This window comes from Crocodylus porosus, unplaced genomic scaffold, assembly GCF_001723895.1.
Source record: "Crocodylus porosus isolate Cpor-Errol unplaced genomic scaffold, CroPor_comp1, whole genome shotgun sequence".
Lineage (NCBI taxonomy): Eukaryota > Metazoa > Chordata > Crocodylia > Crocodylidae > Crocodylus > Crocodylus porosus.
Genome location: NW_017728951.1, coordinates 55,626,034 through 55,638,067, shown reverse-complemented (window position 1 = coordinate 55,638,067; position 12,034 = coordinate 55,626,034). Strand labels below are relative to the sequence as shown.

At 45.7% G+C, this 12,034-nt stretch overlaps 1 protein-coding gene across 1 annotated transcript in view; it reads left to right on the top strand.

Annotated features, from left to right (window-relative positions):
• The window catches only part of BMPR1A (bone morphogenetic protein receptor type 1A), an 88,495-nt gene that overhangs the window by 46,740 nt on the left and 29,721 nt on the right, over positions 1-12,034 (top strand). The window contains exon 3 of the mRNA XM_019555699.1: positions 11,724-11,886. Within this exon, the coding sequence (XP_019411244.1) occupies positions 11,724-11,886 (163 nt within the window). The remainder of the gene's footprint in view (positions 1-11,723; positions 11,887-12,034) is intronic.

Here is a 12,034-nt window from a genome sequence, read left to right as displayed (position 1 = left end):
GGACTAAAAGTGTGCCAGATGAAGTAGTAATGGCAAGAAAAGACAGGAGTTTATTTGCAGCTCTTTAACAAGAAACCAGCCCAAATGTCAAAATCTAACAGATTCTGAAAGTAGTACAACAAAGTAATTGATCAGAGTGACAGTTGTGGATAAAATTCATGCAACCACCTTCTCATTATCTGAAAATACTTTCAAATTGTACAGGAGTTGAGTTACGAAAAAAGGATGATCCAAGTATGGCACTATATGGCTAAATACAGACAGCCAAAAAGCCTGAGGTTAAATTCATAATTTCATAGTTGTTAGCAGCTGGAAGGGAACTTACAGATCATTGGGTCCAGCCCCACCCTGCACTTGAGCAGCAAAGACTGCTGGGATCAGATGACCTCAGCGAGATGAGCATCAAGATGCTTTTTGAAGATCACCTGAGTGGATGACTGGACCACCTCAATTGATTCAATCCTTGCAAGTTTCTGTAAACTACTTAGATTTAGCCAATAAAAAAGTGAACTGATGTTCACTTTTCAAAAGTGAAAGGCAGCCAGACCCCTGCAATGGCCCATACCTGGAGCCAGGGGTGCTAAAATGTACCTCCCAGCCTGCTGGGCAGTGCAGAGAGCTGGGAGATGAGTGATATTCCCAGCCACACCTCCTCTTTATCCACCAGTCAGCTGAGGAGGGGGCATGGGGGGGACTCCCCCTCTCCCCCTCACCAAACCGCCAGCTGGGGTGTCTCCAGCACTGGGGACGGGGGGAAGGAGGGAAGCCCCTGGTGGTTGTTTTTCCCCCTTCTCCCTGTGCCCAGAGCTGGTGCCCCTAGCTCCACTCTGCCTCCTCAGTCCAGTCCAGCTGAAGAGGTTGCCTGGGGGAAAATCCCGCCCCCAGTACACACTGGACCCTCAGCCAGGGTCTCCCACACACAGGGGGAAGGGGGAGAAGCCCCCAGCAAAGTGCTTCTTCCTCTCTCCCCGCTTCTTCCTCTCTCCCCAGATCCATGCCCCCTCCTCAGTCTGGGTGGAAACCCTCCCCTCTGCCTGGCACTGGACCCCCAGCTGGGGTCTCACCAGTGTCAAGGGAAAGAGGAAACCTCAGTGGGGCATTTCTCTTTTTCCCTTCATACCTGGAGCCATGAGCTGAGCCAGCCACCTGGCCATGCCCCCTCCTTGACCAGCAGGCTGGCTGAGGAGGGAGTGGGGGTGGGAATGGACCTGCTGCCCAACTCTGGACTCCCCGCTGGGCTGTGCCAGGTGCAGTGGGGAGCCCTCACTGCGGGCCATTTTTCCCCCCACTCCCTCCTCAGCCAGCCCAGGAAGCAAGGAGGAGGCACGGTCAGGTTGGCTCCCAGCCTGGGCAGGGAAGTAAAGCCTGCACTGTGAGCTTCCCTGTAGCTGGGAACTGGGCTGAATCCCTTGTGAGATAAGAGCTTAGTGCACCAGCTAGTCTGTATCAAGTTCCCACCCCAACTTACCTTGCAGTAAATTGCTCTTGTTTCCATACCTTACTGTTTTTTTCTAGTGGTTTTCAGTAAATCCTGTTAAACCAGCTTTGCTTTTTTTTAAAAAAAACACTTTTTTTTAAAAGCAAATATAATTGCAGATGTTTAGGACAGTTTAAAAACTACCATACAAATTCTGCTGCTGTACATTTCAACTTACATTTCCAGATTTGATTTTAGTTCTTTTATTCAGAGTTGATTTAAAGCCTTGAAACCTCAGATAGGAAGGTGTTGGTGTGATTGTTAGGAGCAGGCATCCTATATGCATATTAACTGTTTCCTGTATGGCTTAGAACAGTTCTTTCCATCACAGAAATGAAATCCTAGTTCATGGTGTGTAGGTATACAAGAGATTTTAGCAAAGACTGTTATATTTTCTCATTCAGATTCACATGGCTATAACAGGCCAGGAAAACAAATCTTCAACCCCCAAGACATTTTGTACACAGGAATATAATTTTTAATAAGGGAATAAAAAAGAGAATGAAGTCTCTCTCTCTTCCCCCCCCCCCATATATTTTTTTTGTGTTTTCAAAATTTTGGATGGAAATCAGAATTAATTTTCAAATAAAAGCAGCATTTAAAAATGTTTTCAGTTTTAAAAAAAATTCTCACTTCATAAAATACAGAAGGGGGAAAATTTTACCAAAGCATGCTTTGCATTTAAAACTTACTGCTTTATTATAATAAAGAGAATCTTTATCTTGTTAACTGCTCACTTAAGTTACAACTGTCTTGCCTAGTGGGATGCAAGCTAAAATGGTCAGGATTCAGAATAAATCATTTAATTACTGATGTTTCTTCAGTGCCTTTTAATAATTCATCCTGAGGAAAATTTTGAAAAGTTCTCCCTCAGTTGGCTGGGAAAGAATCCTACTGTGCCTTAGCATAAAGAACCTGGAATATTCCCAGATCTATAGGAGTACAGGGAAGTAGTTAGCCATGTTAATCTGAAGTCAGGCAGAAGACACAGCAGGGTGGCACCTTAGAGACTAATTTATTCAGATAGGCATAAGCTTTTGTAGGTGATAGTCTTAGACTGAAAGTCCATTTATAGCATCTGATGAAGTAGGCCTAGAGAATATTTCCAAGACTTAAAAATGTTGAGTGTCAACCCACTGTAGACCTGACCTCTATGCAGCACAGGAGGAAGGACTGTGCCTGAGGGTCACAGCTTCACTCTGGAACAACAGTCTGGGGTACTTGTACATGTGAAAGGAGGTTTAGTTCTCCCTAAATTGAAATCGTGGGATTTTAATTGGTGGGTTTTTTGTTGTGTCAATTAAAAACCCACCATTTCAATTTAGGGGCTTCAGTCACATCACAGTGATGCCCCCACCCCCTCTTCTCGCCCCGCTACTGCAGGCAGGCTCCACTAGGGCGGAAAAAAAAGTAGTGAGGGGTCTGATACTTTTTTTTTCTGCCCAGAGCCTGCTTATCTTTCCTGCCACTGGGTGCGAGCTGCCGGCAGGCCCTGAGCTGCAGGGGGCCCTGCTCCTTCCCTCTGTGGTGGCAGGACCCCCTGGGCAGCACCTGCCCATTAGCAGCCCACCTGGGTGTTCCAGGGAGTGTTGCTGTTGTGGAGGGAAGAACCAGGGCCCCCACAGCTCAGTGACTGCTTGGCCTGCCGGCAGTTCATCCCCCAGCTGCAGGAGATGGAGGCAGGCGGGAGGAAAAAAAAGTGGTGAGGGGCCCAATCCTTTTTCTTTTTCCAGAGCCTACCTGAATTTCCCCTGCTTGGAAAGGCAAGTTGCATGCAGGCTAAGTGGTCCCTGACCTGCAGGGGGCCCTGGTCCTTCCCTCCTACAGCAGCACCCCCCTAGTACTGCCTGGGCAGGGTGCTAGCAGGTTGGTGCCGCCTGCAGAGCGCCACCACTGTGGAGGTCCAGGGTCCCCTGCAGCTCAGAGGCTGCTCAGCCTGTTGGCAGCTTGCCCCCCGCCACAGGAGAGGCAAGTAGGCTCCAGCACCCTGTACACTGTTCCTGCTACCTTCCTGCCACCTGGGACTGACCAGGAACAGGCTGGGTTGCCCTGGGGTAGTGCAGTAAGGTGGCAGGAGGGCGGATGGGTGTGCTGGCAGGGGGAGAAGGCGGTGGGAATGGTGCACAGGGTGTTGGAAGCCCACCAAGCCCAAGATTCCCCAAGCACGTCTGGGCTTCTAGTGCTCCGTGCACTGTCACAATTTGTTAGGTAGCAAACTAAAATACATTGAATGGGTTTTACCTTGCTATGTAATAAGGTCATTTAAAGTGAAATACCCCATTGCATGTGTACATTGTGACAAAATTAAACTGAAATACACCTCCACGGGTGCAAATATTGACACCATTAAAATGATGCAAAAGGGCAATTAAGCCACTTGAACGGCCAATGTTGTCACATGTACAAACACTCCAGGATTAGTAGAAGAATGAGTTAGAGGTTACTTAGAGAAGCTACATGCTTTCAAGTTGGCAGGGCAAGATGGGATGCATCCTAGTTTACTGAAAGAATGAACAGATTGGAAAGAGTCCAGCAGAGAGGGATAAAAATGCTCTGCCAACATCCAAATCATTAATAAATATGATGAACTGCACTGAGCCTAGGACAGACCCCTGTGGGACTCCACTTGAAACCTCCCACCATTCTGACACAGAACCATTAGTAATTACATGTTGCTTGCAGCTATTAAGTCTATCCACTGTATAGTAATTTTGCCCACCCCGTATTTCTCCAATTTTTAGAAGGTTATGTGGGACATTGTCAGAAGCCTTGTTGAAGTCCAGATACACTGTATCCACAGCCTCTCCTTTATCCATCCATCTATCAAAGGAGATCAGATTTGTTTGACGCGATTTGTTCTTTGTAAATTCATATTGGCTGCTTGAGATCAGCCTTTCCTCCTCCAGATGCTTGCAAATAGCTTTCTTTAGAATATGCTCCAGTATATCATTATCACACAACAGGGTGATGGGGGAGAAGGGAGGAAGTTAGCATGGACAAAAAAAGCATGCATGCAGGAAGCAGAGAGACAACTTTCTAGCACAGCACTTGTCTTTGGATCTTATGAACAATACCAGAGGAAACTTGACCAGTACAAGAGGGAACTACAGAACCTCTTAAAACACTACCTCTGGAAAACAGAAGAGAATTTATGATCCCACCCTCCAGGAACCAAGGCTAGGCACCTGTTATTTATTACCGAAGATCCACAAACCTAGCAACACAGGAAGCTCCATTGTCTCTGGCATTGGTACTATCACAGAGGGGGTTTCTAGGTGTTGTCTCTCTTCTATTCCCATATGCCACTGTTTTTTTTTTTTACTGCATTACCTGAATTCGCTTTTATAGCAGGGGTGGGCAATTATTTGGGTCCGCAGGCCACACAGGAGTTGTTGCAAGCCAGGTCAGCATGCATGCCTTCCTCCCTCCCCCCACCCCCTGCAGCAGTTTTTTCCTGGCCACCGGCGCCATGTGCTTAGCCCAGGGCTTGGGCCCTGCCCAGTCTCTATGGGGCCCAGGGCTGGCACTGGGGATGCTGGGAAATGGAATCCGGCTGCACAGCTGCCCCAGCCCTGCTGCATGCCCAGGAGCAGCAGGATGTGCCTCAGGCTGAATGGCACATGGGCCAGGCCTGCAAGCTGGATTTTGCCCACCCCTGTTTTATAGCCATTATGTCCCTCAGTGGGTTAACTGCTTGTTTATTTCTTTGATCCTTAAACCTACCTTCACCTCTCTCAGCAGTCTCCTCTCCCCTTTTCCATATCCTTTGTATTTAAGTTACTTCATTCCTTTCTGTTTAGTATGCCTGCACTCTGCAAGTCCATTCATACAGCATCTGAAAAACTAGGCAGTCACCTATAAAACCTACACTTACAAATTTATGAACAAGATGGTCTCAGAGGTGCCACCCCACCCTGCCTTCTGCCAATTTCATAGGGAGACAGTAATGTGGATTAGTATGGTTTTACAGCAGAGAGAGGTAATCAGTGTGAACTCAAGCAGAAGGAAGGGTAAATTTGCATTTTACAGACCAACTAAATCAGTCCCTTGCTAACACGTAATGAAACAAGCTGATGCTTATGAATCTTTGATTTAGTTAGTCTATATGATGCAAATCTACCCTGTCTTTTGCCCTTACAGCAAAGTTCACACTTTGGCTAATTTTGCAGGGAAAAAAACTATGGCAAAGACCACCTGACCAGGGGGAAGAGCTGGACCGGGACTTTTCCAGTCAGCTTATGGAGGCAGTTAGGTCAAGGGACGTTATTGTCATGGGTGACCTAAACTACCCAGACACTTGCTGGGAGGAGCAGAAAGCCAGGTCTGACTGCTCGCATAGGTTCCTGGCTGTATTACAGGACCTTCACCTTACCCAGGAGGTGCACAGCCCCCCTAGGGGTAATAACTTTCTGGACCTGGTCCTGGCCACTGGGGATGACCTGGTGAGGGGACTGCAGGTCCTTGACCACCTGGGCAATAGCGATCATCACCTGCTGGAATTCACTATCCAGCGCAGAGTGTCAAGGGCTTAAAACAAGACTAAAGCCCTTGACTTCAGAAGGGCCAACTTCAGTGGGCTTCGGAGAAAAGTGGGGGAGGCACTGAGTGCCCAGAAGGTAGAGGAGATGGGAGTCCATGAGGGATGGTTGTACCTTAAGGGAACAGTCCTCCAGGCCCAAAGGGCAACAGTCCCTGAGAGAAGCAAGGGGGGTAAGAGTGCTCAGAAACCCCCTTGGCTAAGCAAGGGCATTCAGGAATGCCTGAGGACTAAAAGGGGGGCATACAACCAGTGGAAGGGAGGAGCTATCACCAAGGAGGAGTACTCCTCCTCTGCCCGTGAGTGTAGGACGGCTATTAGGAAGGCCAAGACAGAGATGGTACTCAGGCTAGCGTGCAGGATTAAGGGCAACAGAAAGTACTTTTTTGAGTACATTGGGAGCAAGAAGAGGGCACCAGGCAATGTAGGGCCCCTGCAAGACTCAAATGGTAATCCTGTGACTACACCAGATGAGAGAGCTGATATTTATAACAGTTTCTTTGCCTCTGTTTTCTTGAGCAGGGACCAGGACATCCCTCCTACCAGAGGTAGGGACAATCTCAGGGATAGCTCTGTCAGGCCTTCGGACAAGGCCGATGTAGTTGGGAATCTTCTGGAAGGCCTAGACATTTTTAAATCTGCAGATCCAGATGTCCTCCACTCAAGGGTGTTGAGGGAGCTGGTCGGGGTTATCGCGGAGCCCTTGGCCTGGCTGTATGAGTATTCATGGTCATCTGGCCAGGTGTCGAAGGATTGGAAACTACCTAATGTGGACCCAATTTTTAAGAAAGGGAGGAAAGAGGACCCAAGTAACTATAGGTCAGTAAGCCTCACCTCAGTGCTTGGGAAGATCTTGGAGAGAATCCTCAAGGAGCACTTCTCTGTGGGGCAGTAGGGGAGAGCATGCTCAAGGGCAAACAGCATGGGTTCATCAAAGGCAGGTCCTGCCTGACCAACCTGATTGCCTTTTATGACCAAGTAACTAAATCCTTGAATGATGGTGTTGCTGTGAACATAGTCTTTCTAGACTTTAAGAAGGCCTTTGTCACTGTCTTTCACCCCATTCTCATCAATAAATTGACTGTGACATTGATGCCTACACAATTGGATGAGTAAAAAATTGGCTGATGGGATGTACCCAGAGGGTAGTGGTGGACGGATTGTACTCAGACTGGCGAGATGTGAAGAGTGGGGTACCCCAGGGCTTGGTTCTCGGGCCCACACTGTTTAACATCTTCATCAGCAGCTTGGACAAGGGGGTGGAAAGCACGCTGTCCAAGTTTGCTGATGACACTAAGATGTGGGGTGAGGTGGACACATTTGAAGGAAGAGAGAGGCTGCAACTAGATTTAGACAGACTACAAAAGTGGGCAGATGAGAATAGGATGGGGTTCAGTGTAGACAAATCATAGAATCATAGAAGTAGGGTCGGAAGGGACCTTGTAGATCTTCAAGTCCGATCCCCTGCCTGGGCAAGAGAAAAACTGGACTCAAATGAGTCCAGCCAGGTAGGCATCAAGCCTCTTCTTAAAGACCCCCCGGGGTAGGAGCCAGCACCACTTCCCTTGGAAGTTGCTTCCGGATCCTGGCTGCCCTGACTGTGAAGTAGTTCTTATGGATGAAGTAGTTCTTACGGAAATGCAGGGTGCTGCACCTTGGGAGAATTAATCCACAGCATACATAGGCTGGGGAGTTCCCCTTTTGAAAGCACAGAGGCGGAAAGGGATCTTGGAGTCATTATTGACTCCAAGATGAACATGAGCCGCCAATGCCAGACTACAGCCAGCAAGGCCAGCCATACCTTGTCATGCATCCGAAGATGCATCTCAAGCCGGTCCGGAGAGGTGATACTCCCCCTCTATGTGACATTGGTCAGGCCGCAATTGGAGTACTGCGTCCAGTGCTGGGTGCTGCACTTTAAAAAGGGTGTGGCCAGCCTGGAGAGGGTTCAGAGGAGGGCCACCCACTTGGTGAGTGGGCAGCAGGACAGGGCCTGTGAGGAGAGACTGAGGGACCTGAGCCTGTTCAGCCTCTGCAAGAGGAGGCTGAGGGGAAACCTGATGGCTGCCTACAAACTCATCAGGGGAGATCATCAGCAAATAGCAAGAGCCCTATTCTCCTGGGCTGATGAGGAACAATGGTAATAAGTTGATGGAGAATAGGTTTAGGTTAGAGATCAAGAGGCAATATTTTACAGTTAGGATGGCCAAAATCTGGAACCAACTTCCTCGAGAAGTGGTCCTCACCCCTACCTTGGGCAAACTCAGAAGAGGTTAGATGATCACCTGCCTGGGGTTTTGTGAACCCAGCATTCATTGCTGCCTGTGACGGGGTCAGGCTAGATGATCTGATCAGGTCCCTCCTACTATGAAACTATGGACTTCCCAAGGAGGATGCAGTCCAAGTGTTTGTAGCTCTGCAGATCATAAAGGTAGGGGACTTCAAAAAGTAAGTCTTCTGACATTTAACAACAAATGACTTTAAAAGTTTTATTTAGGAAATCATAGAAACATAGGTTTTGAAAGGGAGTATGCAGGTCCTCTAATCTAGGCCCCTGCAAGATGCATGTTTACTAATAACTAACCTATTCAAAGCCTCTTGAAAACTTCCAGTGAAGGAGGTCCCATTGTCCTGCTGTTCTTAGTTAGAAAGTTTTTTTTCCTGGGATATAATCTAAATTTGCTTTGCTGTTATTTAAGCCTGTTGCTTTGTAGTTCTACAAAGGGAGGAAAAAAGTTCAATTTCTGATGTTCCAAATACTTTGATCCCAACATGTGAGCAGAAGTATTCAAGCCTTGTTTGATGTTGCAAGCATGAGAAAGGAGTTGCAGAATTTTGCCCTATCAGTTGAGGTTTATTTCTGGAGAGTGGTATCTTTGACAGATCAGACAAATGCCTACTCCAAGGAGATACCACTTTGCTCTACCATTCTATAATGCATTGCTCCCTGCTCTGGAGGCAAAAATTAACCTGTAATTGTCCCAATGAGCTGTGAACTGGCCCACAGCACATGGGGGTAAGATTCTACTGGGGTACCCAGGGAAAGAGCAAGGTAGTGCCTTGCCACCACCGTCTGACCCCCTGAGTTTCAGTTCCCATCCTCCTGCCCCAAAGCCCTACAGCCCCTGGAGCCTCAGAGCCATGCAGCTCCAGAAGCATCAGCTTCCCCCATGAGTTAGGAGCAGTCAGCCAGGCAGTCAATCAGTGCTTTCCTCTGCACTGTTCGCAGGAATTAACTGAGCCAAGGTGTGCTGAAATATCTGCTCCATGTCCCTCTAGTGGTGGAGTCTGAGTACTGTACACTGAGACAGGCACATCGAGCATGTTCCTCTCATCTTACATCCCAAGTTCTGCTACAGCACAACATTCCTGTGTTGGAATGGCACAAATTGAACACATGCCAAAGCCTTCAAAACACAGCTGCTTGTCCATTATGCCTTTGTTCTTGAATGCGAAAGTTAAAGCGTATGGCACTGTCAACAGCAAGAGTATTAAAAATTGTTTTTCAGACTTTGCAGGGAAAGAAACCATAGCACAGAGAAGTAAAAAAGGAGCGAGATTAAATGAACTCTTGCCAAGTAAATCAGGGATACCTACTGTACAAATAGATGTAGTAGGCCATATAGAACACGCAGTTCTTTAATAATAAGAACATATTTTAAATATTTATTACTAACAACATCAAGATTGATTAAAAGCAAATATTTGTATATAATATGAAAAGAATATATAAAAGATAGTAAGTCTTTTTGTAATGTTTTGTTATTTTGGAGGGATATGTTTTTTCTGAATTGCTTGAACCAAGCAAACTTTCTGCAAGTGTTTTCTTTCAAATAATTAAAGCTAGAAAATACACACAGTATGCTCTGCTAATCTGGAGGGAAAGATGGAAATCTGTATGTTGATTAATGCAATAAGATTAAGTTTCATGTGTGTTTATTTTCACGTTTAACTGCAAAAAGTGCAAGGGCTCATCTAGCATACCTTTTTTAAATTTTAAAGAATGAAATGCAGTGTTACAAAAATATTCTTACTTCTCTAAGGTTAGTGCTTGGTAAATGTGACAGGGAGCCATATGAACCAGTCAGTAGCAGGCATTTTTTTTGGCACCCAGCACCTGAAGGCAGAAAGAATACATGCAGTTTAGTAAAAGCCTTGCTTTTCAAGATGTGCTCCTTCCCTTCACTGAGTTGCATGTGGTTTCTTCCATCAGTACCATACGCACTTGCGCACATGCACACACACACGTGTGTCTTCTTTTACCTTGAGCTTCCAACCCAACCTTTGGAAATGGTCACAGTTCTAGCACTAAATATGTGTAATGTCTGCAAATCTCTGATAACTCACACTTTGAGGATCTGTGGCATTGGAAACAGTAGAAGTAGATCAGGGAATGAGAGAAACATTTCCCTTATTTGGGGAAGTTATGTAGGTAGTTTGGTTTAAAAGGAAACAGAGAAGACATTCAATGAGGCAGCTGCTGGGGAATAAAGTTAGCAGGCACATGAGCTAGTAACTCTGTTCATAATTGTCTACCATGACCAGTGTCTCTTTCTACTTGCACTCCAGCAACCTGAAGTGATACTCAGTTCATAGATTCATAGATTGTAGAGTAGGAAGGGACCACAGTGGATCATCATGTCCGATCCCCTGCCCCTGGCAGGAAACAGGACTGAGGTCAGATGACCCCAGCCAGGTGCCTATCTAGCCTCCTCTTGAAGACCTCCAAGTTAGGTGATAGTACTACCTCTCTTGGTAGCCCATTCCAGATTCTGGCCACCCTTACTGTAAAAAAATTTCTTCCTAATGTCTAACTTAAATCTTCTCTCCACTAGTTTACACCCATTATTCCTAGTTATTCCCTGGAGCGCTCTGGTAAACAGCACATCAGCAATTCCCTGTTGTCCTCCCTTGATAAACTTAAAGGTGGCTACAAGGTCTCCCCTCAGCCATCTCTTGTGAAGGCTGAAGAGATCCAGATCTCTCAACCTCCCCTCATAAGGTCTTTCACAGAGGCCTTAGTCTGAGAATTCTAGGACTATTTGCAATGTTACTTAGCACTGTTTACAGTCTGTTAAAGCAGTTTTATGTATGGATATATATTTCATGGCATCTACATTGAGTGAAAATGAAAATTAACACTGAAGATTTCTCAAAGGTCTGAAAACCTTAAGCGTGGCAGGAATTACTACTGCTACTCTTCAGGATTTAAAATCCAGTTAAATTGGCTGCAGATCAGTTTTACTTAACATGTAAGAAACTGTGTGTTAAGTACCTGCAATCATTCATAAAGTAACATCTTTGTCAAGCCCTTCTGTACATTTGTCCACGTAATACGTGAATAAAAAGGACAGTTTCTGAAAGAAATGAGAAAATTCTTTTAATTCTTATATTGCAGATGAGCTTTTAAAAGTGGTTACCCTTTTTTCAGTTTTTCATTTAATGCTTTTCACAATCAGAAAATAAATGAGATCTGCTGGCTAAACCAGATATCTAAGAATTCAGTTGATAAGTATTTCTGAATAAAATAGTTACCCTTACCCTACACAAGGTTACTGAAACAAGACATTTGAGAGGTTTCTTCTACATGGTGTATAATCAGATCTACATTTACATTTTTTACTGTTTTGGATTTCACTCTGAAATTTTTATCCAGTTGCAAAGGAGGAACATACGTGAATCATTCCTTTTATGTTTTTTGATGCACAGGGCAAAATCTAGATAGTATGCTTCATGGCACAGGAATGAAGACAAATCCTGACCAGAAGAAACAGGCAAATGGAGTAACGCTGGCTCCAGAAGACACCTTACCTTTTCTGAAGTGCTACTGCTCAGGACATTGCCCAGATGATGCCATTAATAATACATGCATGTAAGTATTGTACACAAGATATAAGAGTTTGGCAGTTTCTCTTGCTCATTAGTGTTGAGCATCTCTTGAAGGCTGTCACTAATGATGTACAGATGTTCAGTTTCTACTAGTAGAAACCAAAAGCATGCAAACCTTCATGCTCCTTTTT